The 17,514-nt window shown below is 41.8% G+C and overlaps 1 protein-coding gene across 2 annotated transcripts in view; it reads left to right on the top strand.

Annotated features, from left to right (window-relative positions):
* The window catches only part of STXBP6 (syntaxin binding protein 6), a 239,345-nt gene that overhangs the window by 69,511 nt on the left and 152,320 nt on the right, over nt 1–17,514 (top strand). Inside the window, exons 1-2 of one of the 2 annotated variants that reach the window (XM_026486467.4) lie at nt 1,973–2,054; nt 2,178–2,365. In XM_026486467.4, coding sequence (XP_026342252.1) covers nt 2,212–2,365 — 154 coding nt within the window. In that variant the 5' untranslated portion in view covers nt 1,973–2,054; nt 2,178–2,211. Of the gene's footprint in view, nt 1–1,972; nt 2,055–2,177; nt 2,366–17,514 lie in introns of those variants that run through there. The other variant, XM_026486466.4, reaches the window with a different exon arrangement.

Here is a 17,514-nt window from a genome sequence, read left to right as displayed (position 1 = left end):
CAGTTTCTCAAAGGAAGAACAGAATTTTCTAAGAGTTTGGTAAAACATTCATGCTCCTTTTTTTTTTTCTGGCAAATTGTACACAATCACAATCAAATGATAGCTTTTTATTACTTTTAACCACAATTTTAGAAAAATGTGAACCCAGGATAGGAAAGCAAGAGCCATACCACAGTTGGAAAGGTACTGGTCAGAGAATGCCTGGTGAGTTTTGGGATATGACGCATTTTCTGCATTGCTTATAGAATGTTGGAAGCTGCTGTGCTCCCGCTGGCTTGCTTTCTCACATGTCCCCAAAGGGTGAAAAGTGAGAGGCCTTGTTTCTCTCTCTTTTTAAAAATGTCCCTGTAAATGATAACACCCTGCCTAGGAAAGTCACCAGGTAAATGATGGTGGGGGGAAGGGTGGATTCTGTTTGCTAACTTCTACGAAATCGCAGGGTATCAGTTGGTGGTCAGCACACTGACCCCAGGCCCCCTCCACGGTTGTCATAATGTTCTCAGCCAGTATGAAGAACCTGGTGGTGATGATAAAATGTCATGATCAGAGCGCAAATAGATCTGGGTATAGAATTCTATAATATGTCGTGGAGATATTGGTGGATATAATAAAAAGCAACACTTTGTATTTTTTATTCTTGGTGCCACTCAGAAAACCTGTTCTGTTATAGAATCGAAACTAGGAGAAATTTTTTTTTAGCCAGAGGAATGCTCCTTTTAAATATATGTCTTTCCTACGACAAAATTGCTGATGGATAGCTATGTTGGTATCGTTTGCGAATCTTACATTGGGAAGGATGATTCTCTGCTTTTCCCTCATAAAGCAAAACCTTTGATGTAGTCAGCAGTCAACTCCTGGAGAACAGGGACCATGCCCTAAATATTTCTTGTATCTCTAATGCTGAGCCTAGAAATGGCGCATAGTAGGTGTTTGCCAATTGGCTCAATTTTATAGCAGGCTGGCCAACACTTTGAGCTGCTCTTACCATGTATAGCTGTGCTCTTAATCCATTTACAGGCTCTCTGAGTACTCTGTACGACCCGTGGGGCCAACCCACAGGCCCTGTCTGCACCTCTAAGTTCTGATTGGTTAGCTAAACAAACGTTGGTTACCGATTAAGACACAGTCTGTGACTAGGATGATGGGATAGAAAACATTTACTCAAGTTGCTGTCGGGTTTTTGGATGAAAGGGTTAAAATTCAGACTGATCTTGAATATAATAGACACAAATAAGCAGAATTAAGACCATTAGGGAGGTATAACTTCTGGAAAACTAAATATAACATGGGGACTGTATATATGTGAGTTTGGTGGTGGGGAGAGGAGGGACTCATGGTGAGTCAGCAACACACTGCTTTATCTTCTTAATTATTGGGCACACATTGCCAGTTACCCACAGGAGCGTAACATGTGGGAACTACTGGGTAACATTTCCAAAATACTTAGCATTAGTCAGATACTTTTTTTTTTTTTTAGAATTCTGTGTCCACTCTGGCTGAAGAGAAATGTGGAGAATTTGTCAAGGGTCCAGAACATGGCAACTATATACAGAGGAGCGCTGGGAAATAGGACCCACTGAAAGAGGCTAATAAATAAGGATTAATTATTTAGCGTGATCCAAAGCAGCTAACGGGTGATGAAATTAATGGTCTTCTGTTGCATGTAGGGTTATTATGTAGAAGATGATATAATTATTTCCATTGTGAATAGAATTAGGGAAATGGATTTACATTAGAGTTAAAGGAGATTTTGAAGGAGCATAAAGAACTTCGTGACTCTAAGGATTGTTGGGTAGTGAAAAGTCTTCTCAACTGGAAATGTGAAATCATGTTTCTTATGGAATAGGAATGGGGGTGGGTCCTGCTCGCCAGTTACCGTTAGGTGCAACTGGGGTAGAGATTGACGAACTTTCCTGGTAGCATTTCGTGCTGTTTATCTCACACTGTATTTGACATTTTCAGTGAGTACATCAGTATTCCCTTCTTGTTTGTATTTTTCACAGTTAATACAAGTGGGAAGACCTTGCTTCTAATGATTCTGCAGTGCATTTCAAGTAAGGGAGAGATTTTAAACGACAAATTGAAAATTACTTCACCTGCAAATCAACTTGCCGTTTACTGTTACAGGAACCTCACCATATTGTCAATTCAACTTGCCTTTTCTTTTTCTTCTTTAGGAAACTCGCTGTGTGCCCTCCTCAGTTTTCTACAATGAGTGCCAAGTCTGCCATCAGCAAAGAAATTTTTGCACCTCTTGATGAAAGGATGCTGGGAGCTGTCCAAGTTAAGAGGAGGACAAAGAAAAAGATTCCTTTCTTGGCAACCGGGGGTCAAGGAGAATATTTAACATATATCTGCCTGTCAGGTAATGAAAACCAGACATTGATACTATTAAAACAGCTTCATTTGAAACATACAATTCTCAGGTGTCCAAGAGGGTCGTATACCCAGCTTTTGTACACATCCACTCTCCCACTCCCGTTTCCTGCGTCTCTGTTGTCTTCTCCGGTCCTTATTTACTAGTGGCACCTCTGCTTTGGAGGTTGCTCTGCATGGGAAAGGTTAACGAAGTTCAATTTTAAGTGTATTTTCCAGTTCATTGAGTGCTTCTGCTAAGGGTTTGACAGACACATTTGTTCATCCACACTTTCCTTCACGAAGGCATTGACAGAAAGTGCGTTCTCCTCTAGGATTTTTTGTCTTAGGCTAATTCCTGGTCTTTGGGTAATTGTCATTACTAGCAGCCTGAGTTTCATTGGCTTTCTTTTTCTTAACAGTTGCCAGTAATCAGTAATAGTTTGTCTCAAGATAAATATCGACACCTTATGGAAAATGAGACTGTAGAGACAGCTCCCGAATCATTGCTTTGCCTGACAGCTGTTCCTTGTCAGGAAGAGGCATCTGTTCTATTAAGCTTAGAATTTTGTTGGATTATTTTTTCCTCTTTCTGCTTGTGATTGTAGATGTGTGGGATTTACTGTGGCTTCATACCAAGTTTTTGAGATAAAATTTGGATACGTTTTCCATGGAGTTGTGGGGATGCTAATCTGAGTACCTGGGGCATTTGTAACAGATCCGATGATAGTTCTTGTAACCGGGCAACGGAAGAATTAAGCTTACCTTGATTCATCTTTTCCTTCTTTCAGTTGTGGCTTGGGAATAAAACTTTATTTTTGGACCCGTTTTTAGATTTTAAAAAAAAATTAGTTTCTTTTTTTTTAATAATTTTTTATTATGTTATGTTAGTCACCATACAATATATTCTTAGTTTTTGATGTAGTGTTCCATGATTCATTATTTGCGTATAACACCCAGTGCACTGTGCAATATGTGCCCTCCTTAATACCCATCACCAGCCTATCCCAGTCCCCCACTCACCTCCCCTCTGAAGCCCTCAGTTTGTTTCCCAGAGTCCATAGTCTCTCGTGGTTCATTCCCCCTTCTATTAACCCCCCCTTCATTCTTCCCTTCCTTCTCCTACTGATCTCCCTGCTATTTCTTATGTTCCATAAATGAGTGAAACCATATGATAATTGTCTTTCTCTGCTTGACTTATTTCACTTAACATAATCTCCTCCAGTCCCATCCATGTTGCTACAAATGTTGGGTAATCGTTCTTTCTGTTGGCTGAGTAATATTCCATTGTATATATGGACCACAACTTCTTAATCCAGTCATCTGTTGAAGGGCATCTCGGCTCCTTCCACAATTTAGCTATTATGGACAATGCTGCTATGAACATTGGGGTGCATATGGCCCTTCTCTTCACTACATCTGTATCTTTGGGGTAAATACCCAGTAGTGCAATGGCTGGGTCATAGGGTAGCTCAATTTTTAACTTTTTAAGGGACCTCCACACTGTTTTCCAAAGTGGCTGTACCAACTTGCATTCCCACCAACAGTGTAAGAGGGATCCCCTTTCTCCACATCCTCTCCAACATTTGTTGTTTCCTGCCTTGTCAATTTTTGCCATTCTAACTGACATAAGGTGGTATCTCAATGTGGTTTTGATCTAAATTTCCCTGATGGCTAATGATTTTGAACATTTTTTCATGTGTCTGTTAGCCATTTGTATGTCTTCATTGAAGAAGTGTCTGTTCATATCTTCTGCCCATTTTTTGATTTGATTATTTGTTTCTCGTATATTGAGTTTGAGAAGTTCTTTGTAGATCTTGGATACCAGTCTTTTATCTGTAGTGTCATTTGCAAATATCTTCTCCCATTCCGTGGGCTGCCTCTTAGTTTTTTTGACTGTTTCCTTGGCTGTGCAGAAGGTTTTTATCTTGATGAAGTCCCACAAGTTCATTTTTTCTTTTGTTTCTCTTGCCTTTGGAGATGTGTAAAAAAAAGTTTCTGATCATTTATAAGAATTCATTTCAGTGTGTAGATAGGTTTTTTCCAGAAAGAATATGTAAAGGTTAAAGAAAAGAAGAATATGTAAAGATAATGATAAGACTCTATCTTAGTTTATAATAAAATGGTAACATAATCTTTTAGAGAGAATGTATTTTCAGTGGTTAGGAGAAAGCTTTTATTTAAATGAGTGTGAGAGAATTGACCTTGAAATATTGGTCTGTCTTTCTGAATTCCAAATAAGGATTAGATTAGTAAAATTTTGTTATAATTGGAGGACATTTGCATTCCTTTAGCATGCTGGGTAGTGCTTGGCATATAATAGGGCCTCAGTTAATATCTAATGACTAAATGAAAGAAAAAAGTAGCCTTTCCTGATTACCTTTCTAGTATTTTGTTAATGAGATTCAGGTCTTACAAATATCTTCATATTCTTACGTTTCAATTCCAGAGTTTTGCTTGCGCCAATAATGAATAGAATGCATTACAATAAATTTTTGTGTGTGTTTGGGTTGAGCTGAACATGAGCTGAGTAGGGACACATAGTCACTCTAATTTTATTAATTTTTATTTGGTCTATGTTTCATTGAGATTTCTTGAAGATGGGTAGTTGAAGAAAAGGTGGAACGGTCTAGAAGTCCCTGGAGTTTTGCCTGGTACGTACCTCTAACTGGAAAAGATGGCGGTTCTGTTTGCATGTGAGACATGCTGCTGTCAGCCTATTTCTGATCATGAAGGCTGCAAGAGTGAAACAGGAACTCTGTCTGCCTGTCTCAGTGAAATAGCAGAGCCATTTCCCCTGCCACGGGAGAGCCTGACCTAGACTCGTCCAATACCTGCATTTCCCTTGCTGATTACCCAGACTTTAGGCTTAAAGTTTGAAACTATGAGAATTGCTTTTTTCAGAATTCCATTCTAATGGAGGAAAATAGTTTGTTCTGATAGTCTTTCTCCGTTTCATGGATTTGAATTGCGAGAGGCCAGGTTGGTAAAGTAGACCTGACATTTAAGCAGGTGGCTTAATGGAAGTTGGGGCAGGAGGAGGCCAGGCCAACTTTGACCCCCAAGTTTTTGCAGTGTGATTTTTCTTCTCATCGAGAAGGGAGCAACCTTCTTTAACTTCTAACTTACGTGAAGGCATATCGGTGACATCTCTGATAAGGTAATGTTTTAATCCACAAGTAATTAATTACTCAGATATTTATTAAGTACTTTTTGTGTGCTGAGCACTCTAGGTATGGGGCATACAGTTGGGAGAAAAACCCAAGAAGCTTACTTTGTTCGATGGGGAAGGAGCAGTAGGCATTTATCAACTAGTCACTAAAATAAATACAATTATTAACTGTGAAAAGGCTAAAAAGGAAGAAATGCAGTGATGGGAAAGCAGGTGTGAGGAGAATTTGGCCTGGCTGGAAGAAGCCAGAGCTGTGAGAAAAGTAGAGTGTCCCGGGTTCTGAAAGAGGTGGTGTATGTGCCGGGAACATTCGTGGCAGAGGGAAGGGCAGCCTCATTAAAAGACTACGCGGGATTTTGAATTGCTCCTTTTCTCCTACTTGGTCTAAGGATGACCTCTTTGTAGCTCGACTCACGTAGGCGGCTATGAAGTGGAAGCAAGCCCTGGAATGGGAGCGTCCTTCCTGCTATGAGTGTGAACCACCAAGCTTTCTGGGAGGCCAGGCTCTTCCGCTCTTGCGGTTTGCCTGATGAAAACCAGCTCTCCATTTTGAACGGGCAAAATTGGCTCAAATAAGGGCAATGTCTGCAAGTAGTATTTAACCATTTTTCAAACAGCAGAACGAGTTAAAAAAATTTTTTTAAGGGAAGAATATCTCAGCGTTCAAAGCTTGCCAACATATGCATGTAAGCATGGGTGTTTTATATATCCAGTGTCTTACTGATTTTTGTGTGTGTAAATTCCACCCCCCCCTCCAAGTGTCTGGCAGAATTTAAAATCTGCGAGGTTAAGGCCTGTGATCCTAAGAGTTGTTATTTTTGGAGAGAATTTCATATCCTCTGGAGGAATCCAGAAAGATGCTGGAGCAGGGGAAATAAGATGATCTTTCTTGGGTTATTTAGCTGGGATTGTGTAAAGAGAGAAATAATCTCTCCAGTTCATCCGTGGAACCTTGGGATAGAATTTTAATGTTTCTCACTGGACTTCCCAAATGGCGTCTTAAATGGTGTGCAGACACTTCTGTACTGACAGGCTTGGGTAAATTTGCATTCTTAAAGCCTGGTTTCCACTTGGTCTTCTTGGCAATGGCTAACATTAGAAAGACTGACAATACCAAGCGTTAGCAAGCATGTGGAGCAGTTTGCGCTCTCACACTTTGCTGGTGGGAATGTAAAAAGGGTATAACTGCTTTGGTCAACCGTTTGGCAGTTCTTTGTAAATTCAAACATGCCCTTCTGACTCAACGACTCTATTCCTAGGTATTTACCCAAGAGAAATAAAAACATGTCCACATAAAGACATGTACATAGAGGTAGATAACAGTCTATTTGTAATAACCAATAATCGGAACTCACATGTCCATCGACATGTGAATGAATAAACACATTATATCCTATCCCTGCAGTGGAATGTTCCCTAAGGAATGAATTGCCAGTGCACGCAGCAGTGGGGATAACTCAAAAGCCTTATGTTGTATGAAAAAAAAGAAAAGACTGCATGCTGTATGATTCTATTTATATGAAATTCGAGAATGGACAGAACTTAAGCTGTAGTGGCAGAAAGCCCATCGGAAGTCGACAGGGTTGGGGTCGGGGACTGACTGTGAAGGAGCATGAGGGAAGTTCTTGCAGTGGTGTTAAGTGTTCCACATGTCGTGGCAGTGGTTACTTGCGTGTATACATTTTTCACAGCTCTTCAAACTGCACACTAAAAATGGGTATCTTTTATTATATGTAAATATATTCCACAAAATTGATTAAAAAAAAAAAACCTCTTACAGAGTCACTAGCTGGATGATTATAAGAATTTATTGACCTCCTCTAGTTAGGAGGACAGAAACTAACCCTCTCCTTTATACAAATGAGAAGTTATCCTAGGTGGCCCTTTTGAGCCCTCAGACAGAGCAGGCGTGTATCATGTAAACCCGTGTTTGCATCGATCAGATCTAAATGTTGGACTCTTCTAAGCGCCTTATAACACCTGGCACATTGCCAAGTACAGATAGACTATTCCCTGTGCTTAAATAGAAGATGCTATTTAAATTTGTGGCTTACTACATACCTGATTATACTTTAGACTTTAAAACTTAGAACTGTTAACTCATTCAAAGTATAAAGCAAGCCCCACCACAATAATTTCTACAGTTGGTTGCCCCCTGCATGATATTTGAGTCTATAAAACTAAACTGGAAACGTGCTAAGAAGTTAAAAATCAGTTTATTATTAGAGGCCAGTTATCTACTGAACATTCCATAATTTCATGCTTAAAATCTATTTCCTGATCCTGTTTTAATTCAGTATGTACAATGTCTCATGCTAGCCTTCACATTCACAAGTGGATAAAAATCTTTCCTTGGCTTCTACTCATTGTCCGCATAAAAAGAAGCATGAAAAAATTTTAATTTTGTGATTAATACATTCTTTTACGTATTTTGTTGAAACAAAATCTTAATCTTTTGAAAATGATTTTAGATTTTTAGGGAGCAAAATTTTTTTATTTAAAAAAATAGTTCTGGGGGTGCCTGGGTGGCGCAGTCGTTAAGTGTCTGCCTTCGGCTCAGGGCGTGATCCCCGCGTTCTGGGATCGAGCCCCACATCAGGCTCCTATGCTAGGAGCCTGCTTCTTCCTCTCCTGCTCCCCTTGCTTGTGTTCCCTCTCTTGCTGGCTGTATCTCTGTCAAATAAATAAAATCTTTAAAAAAAATAGTTCTGAATGGTCTTTGATGAAATAATTTACGTAAATGGATCCCCATGGAAGGTAACGATGTGGGATGGGAGCCTAGAACCTGGCAACACTGCTCTCCATCTCAGTGGCTGTCAATCCTAGGTGTCCCTTAGAATCACCCAGAGAACTTTTCAAAATCCAGATTTAGGTGCTACGACCACAGCCCCAGGAGTAGCAGTAAAACTTACTGTATTTGGAAAGATAGTGCTGAAGATACTGAAGCTGAGGTTGAGAAGCTTCACTATGTTACAGTTACACCCTGGGTTGTCTTCTTTTTTTTAAGATTTTATTTATTTATTCGACAGAGAGACAGCCAGCGAGAGAGGGAACACAAGCAGGGGGAGTGGGAGAGGAAGAAGCAGGCTCCCAGCGGAGGAGCCTGATGTGGGGCTCGATCCCAGAACGCCGGGATCACGCCCTGAGCCGAAGGCAGACGCTTAACCGCTGTGCCACCCAGGCGCCCCCCTGGGTTGTCTTCTAGGTCAGCTTGACATAACGATACATTCTCGGTACTACATTCTATCCAAAAAATACTTCTTAGTCTCTTTTGTGTTGACAGGCCATGGGTAAAGCTCTGAATTTTTCCAGGCTTCACTTTATTCAACTGACCAGTTCAAAGATTCCTTTGGGTTCTGAGTTTGAGGATTCTGAACTCTTTGGAAGTTTTTTGCCAAATCCTATTCCATACACGTCATGTAGGGAGAAATTCAGGCTGTTAATAAAGCAAATGGACACTTAAAGCATTGATGAGGGTTCGAGAGCATTCTTTATAGGTGTTATTGGAATTGGGGTAAGCAAAGTTAATTGTCAGCGATCTGGCATAGAAAGAAATTCTTTTTTTTTTAAGATTTATTTATTTTGGAAAGAGAGGGAGAGCGGTGGGAGGGGCAGAAGGCGAGGGAGAGAATCTCAGGCATGCTCCGCACTGAGCGCAGAGCACAATGCAGGGCTCAGTCTCGCGACCCTGAGATCATGACCTGAGCCAAAATCAAGAGTCCGACACGTAACCAACTGAGCCACCCAGAGGCCCCTAGAAAGAAATTATTTTTATCCACTTTCTAATTCTGACTGGATCTTATCACAAGGTCTCTAAATATTAGAAGAGAGAGAAGGGAAGAATGCAAGACAAATGAAATTTGACCTTGATAGGAATGGCTTATTTAGGGATGATGAGTTAACTTTCCGAAAGTTCTTATCCAGGAAAATGAAAAAATCCACACCAAACTCAGAGGTATATAAATGTATTCACAGGGAAAGAAGAAATACAAAACAACTATAATAATGATATCTATTTGTTATTCTTTATTATAGAAGTAGTAAATATTACTGAAACTATGACTCAGAAAATTATGTAGAAAAAATAAAAATATTCATCTTGTTTATATTATTTGTTGTAATTCCAGTTAATCCTCACAACGTTCCTATCTGTTGGGTGGTATGTCTTCATTTCACAGGTGAAGGGACCAGTGTTCATCAAAGGTCATGACATCCCAGAGTCACCATTTTGGGAGTGACAGACTGGGAAATTCATCCAGTCCTTATTACCCCACGGGCCACGCTCCCACTGCCTTAGCACCTCATTTCCTCTGACTTAGGTCATGAAGGGGGTGTGGTTTAGAGAAGGAGATGTTTGAAGGGGTAGATTCCTCCCTAACCCTTCAAAACTGATAAGACATTGAACAGTTTTGACCTACACTGTGTCTTGTTATCATTTCAGAGGTTATTGACTAATAGACTCTCCTACATTTGTAATATGCATCAGGGTAAGCCTTTTCTGTCTTTATTAGAGAGATGTGGCATATAAATCCAGCCATGAAACTTTAAATCACTCTAGAAGACAATGCAATAAAAAGTTATTTCTACTGCCTTGATCATAATTCTTTCTAGATCCTCTTTTATTTTATAAAAATGCAGTATCCTGTTATACTTTAGATTGAGAATTTGGCTCTTTTGTGAATGTGCATAGACACATTTGATGTAAACATTTGTAACAACAATAATCCTTGGCTAGGTGAGGTTAAAAGTAGAGAGAGGGTTTTCTGGAATGTCTTCTGGCCCAGTAGATCCTGCCACCAGTGTCATTTATAAACGACCTTCAGTATAGCACCTGCCACGCACCTATCACTCGATTCAGTGTGCAATCCAATTAGGTTGGCACCGAGCCCACCTTCAAATTGGTGATAGTAATAATACTAGTAGTAGTAATGGTATTTACTGAGTTCCCATATCAGGCATGGTTCCTTCTGCTTTACATGTATTACACATATTTAATCCTTACAGCCGTGTTATGAGATAGAAAACAGTACTGTCTTCAACTTGTAGATGAGGAAACTGAGCATATGGGAGTAAGTTATCTTCCCCAAGATCATCAGCTTATAAGTTACCAAACAGGGATTTGAACCCAGGTCGTTTGACTGTAGGTCTGTATCCCCTTAGCCAATTTTCCCCCCTCCCACAGTAGAATTTTCTGTCCCTCCTTACACAGCTTTAGCGATAAGCATGTCTTGGTATTACTCTGCCTTCCTACAGGGGTCGGCCTTGGTTGGTTTCGGCTGGGTGGTGACAATCCTGGACTGCTAAGAAAGCATACCAGAATGACTGTGGCTGTGTTTGACGCTTAGAGAAAATTCGGAGAGGGAAATTAAGGGAAAATCTGAGAGCCTCCTGACAGGAACATTGCCGTATTTGAACTTGTTTTTGTTCAGTTATGTAATAGAAAAAAAGTGGATGTCTGAATATTTTTTAGAGCCTCCTTGGTGGTTCTAGAGCTCTTCCTGTGAAAACTGGTGGTAATAATATGTGAGTCTCCTAAAGCCTTGTGAATAGGACATTCCAAAAATGGATAACTAAGCCCTTAACAGGTATTATCTCATGTAATCCGCACAACGGTCTTGTGATGTGGCTTCTGCTTTGCAGACGAGGCTTCACGTGGGTGAGTGCGAGGCTCAGGGCCCCGGGGCTGGAGAACGTCGGGGCAGGACGCAAGTGTGCGCGCTTTTTCACTTGTTTTGCAGGACAGGGCTTGGTCTGAGAAACAGAACTCTCCCCTTCCTTAAAAACAATGTGGCAGCGTTCCTTGAGCAAAGCGTTTTAATCTCTGAGGGTTTAGAGGATATGCTGTCAACCACTTGAGCTTTTCTAGTGGTTTAGCACGCCAACGGAGTTTTCTTTTTCCATTCTCTCATGTATGCGTTCCAGTACTAAAGCCAGATGGAAACAAGGGAAAACTCTTGACAGAGGCTGGTGCCAAAACATTTCATTTAAAAAGGAAACTCCATCTGTGTGCTCTTCTATCCCACAGCCCACTGTTGAGAGCAGGGATCTTGCAGCGGATTCACTTATGTTCGCTTTGGTTAATGTTGACTGATGGCAAAGGTAGAGCAAGCCTTGGGCAGGGCGATTGCACACTGAGGCAGCTCTCCTTCTGGAACATGGCCAGCAAGCGTCTGTGTACCTGGTAGCGGCCGCTGGCCGGGAAGGCAGGTGATCTGAATCCGCGCAGATGCACTCTGGTGGTGGTGATTGTCGGAGCTGCCACGCGTAGCAGTTGGTGCTCTTTGCCGTTGCATTGCAAGTTGAACAGCATCAGGATTCCATTTGTCGGTCGTGTAGTCAGAGGCACTCGGGGATGCCGCCAGTCACTGCTGCCCCCTGCTTTCTTCTAGCCCCGCTGTACAAAACACAGGCTTCGGGGTAAGACTGACTTAGGGGGAAATACTGGCTGTAGAAGCTCTTTGAGACTCAGTTTTCTCATCTGTAAAATGGAAATAATATCTATATCCCCAAGGGCTTTTCAAAGATGAACTGAGCTCCTTCTGTGTGTCAATAAGGCCTGATACACGGGAGGTCTTCAGCTTTGAGAGCAACGTTATTATCTTGTCACTGAGTGGGACATCCACCAGTTCCTGTGGGACATCCACCAGTTCCTGCCATACAAAGTAATTCATCTGCAGGTTTTTATATTTTTTTTATTTTTTTTTAAAGATTTTATTTATTTATTCGACAGAGATAGAGACAGCCAGCGAGAGAGGGAACACAAGCAGGGGGAGTGGGAGAGGAAGAAGCAGGCTCATAGCGGAAGAGCCTGATGTGGGGCTCGATCCCACAACACCAGGATCACGCCCTGAGCCGAAGGCAGACGCTTAACCGCTGTGCCACCCAGGTGCCCCCATCTGCAGGTTTTTAGAAAACACATTAATACACGTCTATGGCAGGCTTCTGTGACCCAGGTCATTTAAGACACAACCACAGGAAAGCCCAGATTTTTCTTGGCAGTTTCCTCCCTCCCCTTCCATACTTTTTTCCCTTTCCCTCTCAAGCTTGCTTTCCCCTCCCCTCTTTGTCCCATTCCTGCCAGGGAGCTCACGGTCATTCTGGCTCCCGATTTCTAAACCAAGCTTCTCTTAATTCTCTGTGTTCCAAAATTATTCTGCAGCAGCCCCCGCGAAGCTAGAAATGGAGTGGGCGGGTTGGGGGGCACATCACACTGGTGCTTCTGAAAGTCCGAAGACTTCCCCTCTGATTTCATGGGTGTTTGTACCTTACTGGGTATACTGGGTGCTGAAGTCATTGCATTCAGGCCTCTGTATCCAACTTCGTGGGGAATTAGAACTGGCTTAGTTGATGGAGTTCCTGTTCCTGAAATGGGAGATGTTATTTTCCTACACCTATCTTTATGGGATCAGAAGAAAAATGGAAACAAAACAAAACAAAACATTCTCTGGGGTCAGTCAAGTGCACTTTAAGCAAACAGCAGAAGTGGGAGAGGCTGGTACAAACGCCTGTGGACCCAGCTTTTCAGCCCAGATCAGGTTCTTATTTGCCCAAGTCTTTCCTGTTACCCTTCCTTTAAAGAGAGAACAAGCATGAGTGATATTCATCTCCCAGAACCCGTCCCAGTTACAGTCAGGCTACACCATATGCAGCATTTTCCTCAAGAAACTATAAATAACCCCAAGGACATTGAGCTTTCCAGGTTGTCCAGTACTGGGAAGAATAAATGACCAGTTGGTTACTGTGCCCTAAGCTCGAGCACACCCCTCCCTGGCCTCCCATGTCCTATTCATAATAGCACGTAGCACTGCTGCTTTGTGTGTGTGTCAGTTTGCTTTCTGTTTACCTCCCCAGACTGCGGGCCCCTAGAGGGTAGGAACCAGGTTGTCGACACCTCTCTGCCCCCAGTGGAATGGATGAAGTGCCGGCTGGGGGGGGGGGGGCGGTGGGCAGGAACAAATCAGGCAATATTCCACTCTTCTGAGCCTGCACCATGGACACACTTTCTGGGGCAGAGCTCCAGGCTGTGACCTCACGCTTTTGCTCTGGGTTCTACCAGCTGGAGCTGGTTTGGCCCTTTTTGGTTTTTGTTTTTGTTTTTTCTTGCTGTGGTTCACACTAAGATGCTGCCAGGTGATCTTGTTTCCTCTTGGAATTCATCAGGTTACTGAGTAGTTTTTATTCTACCCATCAGCCCCGTTACTAAGCAGAAAATACGGATTTCCCTGATTTATTCAGACTCTTAGAATCATCCAGAATGAGCAATTTATAAATGCTTCCATTGTAACGTACAGTGGGGAAGCTGTTATCTCAAATTGCGAAGTATCTGAGTGTTTCTCCTAAAGAAAGTTCTTATTACAGAGGAATAAATGACCATTTAATGGCATTGAATATATCAAAGCTTTCCCTGAATGCTCTTTCCCCACAGGAATCATTTTCAGTTCTATATTTCCTTAAGAAGTTCTTTCAGGGAAAAAATGGAAACTCTGGTTTTATTAAAACTCTCTCTGAGAATATTCATATTGCCCTCCCCGCACACACATACCCTTTTAACTCAGATTGTGTTTTGTCCACCACACATGGATGCCACGTGGCTTAGGTTATAGACCCCACGCCTAACTGCATTTCGATGTCTGTATTCAGTTTCACAGATTATGCTGCTCTCAGAAGGGGACTTGGCAGGTGGGTCTGAGATCGCAAGGCTTGAGGCCTTGAGATCTGAGTTCTCATTTTCATAAAAGGAAGCAATAGAATTGAGAACGGACGGCTCTGGTTTCCAGCTAGTAGGAGAGAGCAGTATTTACATAAGCGTGTTTCTCTGGTCAGAATCCTTTCCATCTTGCAGGTAGGTAAGATCATTGCGGATCCATGACTGTTTATTTCTCCCAGTAAATGTACGTGTGTTATCAGGAACATAGAAAGTGCCACTGACAAAAAGAACGAACAATAGGAAAAATCATGTAAAAATCATGATTTTGGCTGTTCAGCTTCTTGTTTTTTAGTACTCTTCCCCTCCGTTGTCCTCTATTTTGTCCTCTCTTTTTCGTTTAACACAATAACAAAAATTTTTATTATCCACTCTTTGTAAAGGTAATTTTAATGGATTTTTGAGTACCGTAGAGTATCCATTTTTTCTGTTGCTGGATGTTTTGTTTTTTTCCATGTTCACAGACATCAGGAACTTGGTCTTCCTTTTTTTTTTTTTTTTTTTTTTTTGGTAATACCTGTCCGACAGGTGAGGACACTGAGAATCACACAGGTTACTTGTTAAAGGAAACATGCGCGTTGCCCGGGAGCAGTGGGTGAGGCTGGAACCCCGGCACTCTGCGCTTTGTGCAGGGCTCTGCCGTGGGCCAGCGGGAGCTGATTTCAAAACCCATGTCAGCCAGAACGCCTTGAAAGCAAAACACTCTATTACGCTCTGTGTGCTTCATGACCAGTTAATCATCCCCATGATATTTCGTAAAGTTCTAGATCAAGTTCTCTTTGAGGTACATGTGACGCCTGCTTCCATTAGGGTTAGGGCATTATTTCTGTTCCCTATGTATCTGCAGGTCTGTGCAAGTGTGTGTGTGTGTGTGTGTGTGTGTGTGTGTGTGTGTAAGAAGGTCTATGTCTTACCTAGAGTCAGCCCTTAGGCTCCTCAAAAGAGGAGTTCTTCCTCTTTCTGGTCTGGTTCATTTACATATTCATTAGACGTCTACTATTGTATTGCTGTTAGGTGAGGAATGCGGGAAGTGGTAAATGTCAAACAAACATATGCACGCTGTTTTTCTAGGTCAGTGCATTTAATTAATGATTCACATCTGGCGTTATATCAGATCCAACATTTGGACCTACCAAGCAAACAGGCTGAGGGAAATGAACTTCTTAGGAAGTTTCTTTTAGAACTCTAGAATTCTATATCTAGAAGAATCTTTAGTCATTCCCAAATCAAACACCGATGTTCACACGAAAAACGAGGCCCACAGGGGGTGGATGGCTTTCTTGGCATCATAGAGCAACGACAGTAAGGCAGAGGAAGGAAAACAACATGTTCAGATCTTCTTGCCAGTTTGGTTTTTGACCTTGGAACAGACTCTGAAGTGGGGTAGATGAGAAAGAGATGGGATTAGTGGTTAAGATGAATTTGAGGCTAGATCTCCATGCTATTCCTTTTCACGTGTCTCTGCAGGAGCAATTTGTACCACTCACTGCTGGGAAGAGCCTCTTGGCTGCTAATCATCCAAGTGGCTGTGTCTCTCCTAGGGTTGGAGTGTTGCAAGAAACCGGGCGTGGGCTCAGCTGTAAAGGCTAAGTGTTTACTCTTACGCCCCTTCTCTGTTACTTCCTACGGGCATGCAGATCCATAAAGTGGAGAGTGCCCAGTGAGAGTGTTTGAGAGGAAAGACCAAAGTGCCTTTGTCTCTGAAGGTACTGCACCACCCGATCCACTGGATTAAGAGACAAAAACAATAGAATTTTTACTTAAAATGTAATTGTTTTTGAATTTATGTATTCATGTATGCTTTAGAATCACCATAATATTTTAGACCAGTAGTCGAAGTGTATAATGTACAAATATGCATATATTGGCAGTTAATACTCATAAATTTTTTATTGAGAGGATGCATGGTTAAAAATGGTTGGCGAGAGGCGCCTGGGTGGCGCAGTCGTTAAGCGTCTGCCTTCGGCTCAGGGCGTGATCCCAGCGTTCTGAGATCGAGCCCCACATCAGGCTCCTCTGCTAGGAGCCTGCTTCTTCCTCTCCCACTCCCCCTGCTTGTGTTCCCTCTCTCGCTGGCTGTCTCTGTCAAATAAATAAAATCTTTTAAATAAATAAATGAATGAATGAATGAATGGTTGGCGAGCCCTAGCTAGAGCCCTGGGGGATGGAAACCTTTGCTACGGTAATAATAGCTTCTCACCAATGGACTGTAATCTGTTCTCAAATCTCTGGCTTTTAGAGCTGGTTGCCCAAAGTAGTGAGCGTACAACTGCCCTTGGAAATCAACCTCAGCCCACACTCCCTGCCCCCCAACCTACCCCTCATGATGCCATGGCTTTCTGCAAGGTCAAGAGCCAGCCACCTGCTGTGTGAACTAAATGTCCTAAATGTTGTCACAGTGCTTAGCCCTTGGTAGTTCCAAGTGATGGGCTCTCCTTTTGGAAGCTGAAATCCGGTTGAAACAGTCATTTGTTTCCGTTTTAATATTAGGTTTGATTGGGATTGGATGTAAAAGTCGGTGACTTGCTTTTAGTCCACTGTCATCAGGTCGGGCCTGGTTTATTTAGTTCTGAAGCTTCTTGGCCTTTTGTACTGTTTAAAACAGGGAAACGTACATTTCCTTTCTGGACCGACATTTATTGATTTATCCAGGGGAGCCTCATTCTTTGCTGATATAGCAAAGTCCCTGGTTCCCCTATGAGCAGTTCTGTTGCAGCTAGTGCGTTTCCTTTTTTTGTATATAAGTACTTTTCTTTGTCAGTGGTTATATTTCATATGTCAGAGTCGTAGAGACCATTTACTTATAGCACAGCTATGCCAACCTTCTTTGGGAATGACATTTTTTGAACTTAAATTCAAATACTGTACTAGGTCTACAAAAAAAACATTCAAAAGTGCCACGTCTTACATAAAGGTAAACAGAAGCCACAATACCCCCTTTTCCATGGAATTTAGAACTATTAAAAAAGATCACTTTTGTTTTCAGAAATAACCTAGCTCTGAGATTGGACTTGATTTTCTGTATGTGTTTCAGAGATTATCTTTACCCCTTTCTGCATTGCTTCTCGCGTCACATGTCCTATTCAACTATTATTAGGTGCTAATCTCCTTTGGTCTTTTTTGCCACCCATCATGGTTGGCCACCGTTCCCTCACTCTGAAATCATTTTCTCTTCTTCCACCAATGCAGTGAAAAACACAGTTCCTTCAGGGTGACTGATCCCTTAGGAGAGAGATAATATTGTTTAGGAAAACTTTTAAAGACTGATGGGTAATTTGAATAC

This window comes from Ursus arctos, unplaced genomic scaffold (genome assembly GCF_023065955.2).
Source record: "Ursus arctos isolate Adak ecotype North America unplaced genomic scaffold, UrsArc2.0 scaffold_37, whole genome shotgun sequence".
In the NCBI taxonomy this organism is placed as follows: domain Eukaryota; kingdom Metazoa; phylum Chordata; class Mammalia; order Carnivora; family Ursidae; genus Ursus; species Ursus arctos.
This window is presented reverse-complemented; position numbering and strand designations above follow the sequence as displayed.